This window comes from Arachis hypogaea, chromosome 5 (assembly GCF_003086295.3).
Source record: "Arachis hypogaea cultivar Tifrunner chromosome 5, arahy.Tifrunner.gnm2.J5K5, whole genome shotgun sequence".
Lineage (NCBI taxonomy): Eukaryota > Viridiplantae > Streptophyta > Magnoliopsida > Fabales > Fabaceae > Arachis > Arachis hypogaea.
Genome location: NC_092040.1, coordinates 87,773,786 through 87,780,115, shown reverse-complemented (window position 1 = coordinate 87,780,115; position 6,330 = coordinate 87,773,786). Strand labels below are relative to the sequence as shown.

Genomic DNA, 6,330 nt, shown 5'->3' with positions numbered 1-6,330 from the left:
TGGCTTCAGTTGTTGAGACCTGGGAAGAAAAATGCGTGGTTTACACTGCACCATAACAATAGTTCTTAATTGATTCTCATTTCATATTCCCTAATCGATGATGTTTGTTTTCTTGTGTAACACTTTGTGTTTATAATTAAAGAATCTAGGTAACCTGTGTGTTAAGTACACGATAAATTTATTATTAATAAAAAAATTTAAATATTTTTATTTAATGAACGTAAATTAAATATATTAAAAATTTAAATTTATTACATTTTTAATAATTTTTTTAATTTGTAAATTTAATATGTATTTTTAGAATATAAAATAAATAAACCCTTATTATTATTGTCGTTACATACACTTTTAATGTTGTTGTGTCCAGTTGTACTAGAAAAACAATAAAAATAGTCAATAATCAGTCAAAAAAACTTTGCACATCAAAAAATTAAAAACCACACATTCAAAATCCATTTTGGTTGATGTTTTATTGTTTTCCTAAAAATAGGTTAAAATGAAAAGACATTTCTCTTACTTTTTTTAGTTATTGTTTTTTTTTTCTCAAAAAACAATTCATGCAAATTAAATTGGATTCTGGATTTTTTTTATTTTTTTTCTAATAAAAAATTCATTGCCTGAACACAGGTCATGTTACCTTAAACAAGCTGGCACAGATACTGCATTATTCGTTCGCTTGACATTTTACATAATATCACCATATCATTATTATGTAACTAATAATTTCTGAAATATTAATTCCCTGAAATATATAGCTATAACATAATGCATAAATTCCTTAATTTTGAAACATCATAGTAATTAATTAATGAAATTATATATCATATATTCATATTACTGAATTAAATTAAATTTAACTTTGTCAATGTCGTCCAACCAACTAATTAATAAGAAACATATTCCTTCTAGAAGCTTTTTTTGTATTATTCAACAAAAGAAAAACACATGATATATTTGAAGGTCAACTATATGGTTTAGTATCTTAATCTATCTCCACTAGTTGAAATATAATTTACTAGTTTATTGCAATTATTGGCCTTAAGTAGTTAATTTACATAATAAAACTGCAAAAGACAAATTGCAAACCAAATTATGATGACAACATTTTCAAAAGCAGGCTTAATCCTATTGGAAATTTCAATATATTAGGTGAAATACGTAAAATATAATATATTAAATTATTTCTTTTCTCCTGAAGACATGCAAACGCTTTTAAAAGTAACGCGTGTATATATGTACTAATAATATATGTATATATAATTTTAAAAAAAAAGGTAACATGTGGTATCGACAAGGGAAAAAAAAAACAAAATTTTTTTTTTATAGGTCAAGTTACAATATAATAATATCTTGGGATCCAACCACCTACACTTGTATAAATTATTAATGCTAAACTAATGATATTATTTTAAACCCAAATACAACTAATGCTTCTTTAGGTCATCATGATAATTATCATGGATAAATTCTTGTTAATTAGCCCTCTCCCCTCCTAATCACACACACACACTAAATTAATCACACAACATAATGGACGATGAAAAAACGACAGTGCGTTTTGGTGTCCTTGGTTGTGCTCACATCTCTATCAAGCTTTGCAAGGCCATACTTAGAGCACCAAATGCCACTCTTCAAGCCATAGGCAGCCGTTCCCTAGAGAAGGCAACCGCCTTCGCGGCCGAGAACGGCCTGCCGGAGGCAGTTAGGGTTTATGGTACCTATGAAGGTGTTCTTGATGATGATCACGTGGATGCTGTATACATTCCTCTCCCAACAGCTCTGCATGTGACATGGGCAGTAAGAGCTGCTGAGAGAGGAAAGCATATGCTTTTGGAGAAACCGGTGGCGATGAACACGGCGGAGCTTGACCGAATTCTTGAGGCTTGTGAGGGTAATGGGGTTCAATTCATGGATGGGACCATGTGGGTGCACCACCCTCGTACGGCTAAAATGAAGGAAGCTTTATCTGATGAACAACGTTTTGGTCAACTCAAATGGGTATGTGTTAATCAATTTTATATATGTATTGTTGTTGAAGTTCTTTTTCTTGTGTTTTACAATTTGAGTTACCCTAGATTCACTCATGCATGAAGATACATATATGCCAACATAGAAAGACAAATCCTTATTCCTTTAAAATAAACAAAAGGGGGGTAGAAATTCAAGATTTAAATGTAGTTAATTCGAAAACACAAATAGGATTTTGTTTTTGAAACACTATTATCCCATTTGAAGAGTAACTTTCATAATATTCGAAAAGATATTAGCTTCCCTTAGGTTCTTGATAATAGAAAGAACAATACCTTGGATTAAAAAATATATCTTCCTTTTTTTTTTCCTTTATCATTTCTTATTTTTCATCTTTAGAAATGTTCTAATAATAATCACAAGTGTGTCAACTTTTTGTCCACTTGATTATAGAAATACATTTGATTATGATATATATAAGCCTTCTATCTACTTCCTCCATATTGATAATAAGCCTTTCTTAGTTTTAGAATATTTTAATAGTCTTTGTAAACCCCCCCCCCCCCTTCATTCATTAGATATGCCTTCTAGTTTAATCAATCTTAAAATTAAACTTATTTAAACATGCTAAATCATTTTTAATTTAATAATCAATTATGTTAAATATATATTAAAATTAATTATTAATATAAAATACATATTAAAAACAAATTAAATTATACTTATTTTTATATAAATATATAGTAATTAATTTAGTGATTGATTTTTATACATAGTATTTTTTTTTAATAATATATGTATTTTTATTAAAAGTGACTTACAGTTATGAATGGACGGTATAATAGAGACTAAAATGAACAAGATTTAAATTAAATTGCCTTTTAGATACCAAAGTTATGCCTGTACTTTATTAGACAAAATTAGAATTAATATTTATCAAATCGATAAGAATGCTGGCTATTAGTTAAATTAGTTCCTTAATTTTACACACGTGACAACATTTCCATATATTGTGATTAAACAAATTATAGTTTTGTCTTGGTAGGCATAAATTAAGGTTGGCAACATTCGAAATAGAGCCAGTATTAGTTGTGGGGTACTTTTCAATGGGTCTTGAAATGTTATCTGCCACTTTTTTAATATTAGTAGTCATATTAGTATAAGATGTGAAGATATTGCAACACATTACTAATTTAATTCATTTGCTTTTAAAGTAATTGTGAAATGTATCCAAAAAGAGAAGATTGTATTTGTATGCGTTCGGTTTTTGTTCTTGGTCATGTTATGCATTCTAAATAAGCTTTTCCCTTTATTTCTGGGCTTTTATTGGGCTTCTATTGACCAAGATTGCACTCTTAAATTAGTCTATTTATTGGGCTCAAATTGAACTGAACAATGGCTTACAAATGTGATTAGATTTTGATGTTATAGACATCACAACCCTCATGACAAAAACAATAGACTTTACAACCCTATTATTCTTTAAAGATGCAATCAATACTCCCCCGTCCCAAAAAGAAAAAAAAAAAAAAACATGATCGTTGTATTTTTACCGTATTTGGTATTTCCATGCTCAATTTCCCCTCATATATAGTGCTTAAAAAGTCAGATACATGTTACATTATGAGAAATGCTTAGAAAGAATTTTAAATATATTTGAAATACTAATGTTTTAGTAATTTTAATTATAAAAAATATATAATATATAAAATCACTATTATATCGATATTTCTAGGTACATTTGAAAATTTTTTTATTATATAAAAACTAAGTTATGTCAAACTTATTTAAATTCAACTAGGTGATTGCTATCAAGAAGTAGCACTTTTATACTTAATGACAAACTATAGTCATAAACCAAAAAGAGTGACACATAAGATGTTGTATTAAATTAGTCAAATCTAAATTAATACATCGAAATTTACTCGGATAAAGATATTTTTATTTAAAAATAATAACTAAGATATGAATATGAATTGAATTTTCCTAAAGAGCCAATGGAATATTTATATAATGTGTACAATGAATTATTTATTTGGTCTAATATAAATTAAAAAATGAATTTTTTAAAATAAAATATTGTTAATTTTTCAAACATAATACATCAATATTATTCATAATAATCATTCAAAAATAATAAACATCTGATGTCCTATTAAATCAAATATCTATAAATTTTATCGTACATATTATACAGATACTCCATTGAATTCCTATATTTCCTCGTACAAATTAACTAACTGGACTCGGTTTCTATGAATTAGATACACAGTTGTCTCACGTACAATCCCGGACCGGAATTTCTAAAGCATAGCATCCGCGCAAAGCCGGACCTGGACGGCCTCGGCGCCCTCGGCGACACCGGCTGGTACTGCATACGCGCCATATTGTGGGCCATGAACTACGAACTTCCAAAATCAGTGCTCGCTTTTCCCGGAGCCATTCTCAACGAACAAGGTGTAATAATTTCATGCGGCTCAGCCTTGCATTGGGAAGATGGAAGATCTGCAACGTTCCATTGCTCCTTCTTATCTTACGTAACCTTTGATGTCACTGCTTTGGGAACGAAAGGATGTCTCCGTCTTCACGATTTCACTCTTCCGTTTGAGGAGAATTTCGGTTATGGAACCTTCTATGAGGCTTCGGAGATGGATTATGGGAAGATTGAAGCGGGAAGATGGTGCCCTAAGCCTAATGAGCATGTTGTGGAGACTGAGGTTCCTCAAGAGGTTTTGATGGTTAAAAAATTTGCTGAGTTGGTTTATAATATTAAGTTTTGTGGAGAGAAGCCTCTCAAGGAATGGAGTGTTGTGAGTAGAAAGACTCAAATTGTGTTGGATGCAGTGAAAGAATCTATTCAGAGAAATTATCAGCCTGTTGAAATTAATTAAATAATTGTGAATTATTATTATATTAGATCTTGGAGTAGTAGTATATAATGTATTTAATTTGGTTAAGGACTTTGTTGCTTTGCTGTGAAAGGCTTCTTCATGGTTAATGTTGATTTGAGTTTATGTTTAATAGTTAATGAACATGGAAATTTGTTTACAACTGGTTTTTACAAGGTGAAATTATTACACGTTAATTTTTTTTAATTAAAATTAATGCAATATACCCTTGTGTTTGTGAGCGTCCATCTTGAGTTTTGGAAAGTGTTTTTTCTTTCAATTCAACTATGAACTATCACTATAGCAGTTAATTTCAGCCAACAAATATTGAATTGCATTGGTCAAACAAACTTACTCGAACAAAACATAAACCAAAAGAAGAGACGAAAACTACTTCTTCAGATCTTGTTGCAAATGGTCGTTTATTCTCTTGGCTAATCCAGATTTGCCAAAGAGATTTGCACTTGATGATGCTTCTCTCAACAAATACAATCATCAAGCATTCTACACTTGTGATCCAATTCTTGGGTACACTTATTATCCATTTCTTAAATAAAGTCATCACGTTTCATTGTTGTTTATTAGTTTAATAAGAACGATGAATCTATATATTTGTTTGGGTCATTGCTTAGAATGAAGTAGATATATATAATACTAATTATTATATATTGTGCAAGGTTCAATATTTAGCTCATTACATGTAACTACTGTATATTTTGTTTGCAATGGTTGAAAACAGAAACTCGGGCACCAGATTTTAGTAATTTTGACTAATATTTAATCCGAATAAATATTAAATTATTTTTAATAAATATAAATGTAAATTGTATTGAAAAATGTATATAAATTCTGATAAATATAAGTATAAATTATATATTTTTTATGTACAAATTTTTGTAAATATAGATATAAATTATGTTGAATAAGTGCTAATCTAAAATAACAATATTTAATGGACATATAATATTATTAAATTAAAATAAATAATACCACCGTAATCTAATTTATTATTATTTTATATATATTTTTTAATTAAATAAATAATAATATAATATTTTTTTATTAAATTTAGATATTTATTATTATTATTATTAAGACCATAATGTATATTCAATCTAATTATATATCCAAGTGTTTTTATCAACTAAATCTAATTAAATTGGCTTAAATTTAATAAAAATTGCTCACATGTGTACGTAAATTACACTTCTTTTTTTTCACGTGAAAAATAGCATAAAATTTTTTAAGCTTAACACAAAAATTACTTATCTTTGACATTAAAATTTTTTAATTTTAATACCAAAATTTTTTAAGCTAAAGTTAAATTGATACTGTAGTTTTTTTTTTGGCTTTTTATTTTTCTTCTTTCTTCGCACAAAATTACTGTATTTTTATTTATAAAATTATGTATTTTTTTTTAAAAATCTTTTGTATTTATTGTAAAAAAATAAAAAATATCAGAAAAAGAAATAAA

General features: G+C 27.9%; 1 protein-coding gene across 1 annotated transcript; it reads left to right on the top strand.

Annotated features, from left to right (window-relative positions):
• Window positions 1–1,386: 1,386 nt before the first annotated feature.
• LOC112801745 (uncharacterized oxidoreductase At4g09670) lies at window positions 1,387–5,014 on the top strand. The gene is made up of 2 exons (XM_025844652.3): window positions 1,387–1,998; window positions 4,233–5,014. The coding sequence occupies exons 1-2, from the start codon at window positions 1,531–1,533 to the stop codon at window positions 4,857–4,859; spliced, it is 1,095 nt and encodes a 364-aa protein (XP_025700437.1). The 5' UTR covers window positions 1,387–1,530; the 3' UTR covers window positions 4,860–5,014.
• Window positions 5,015–6,330: the final 1,316 nt, after the last annotated feature.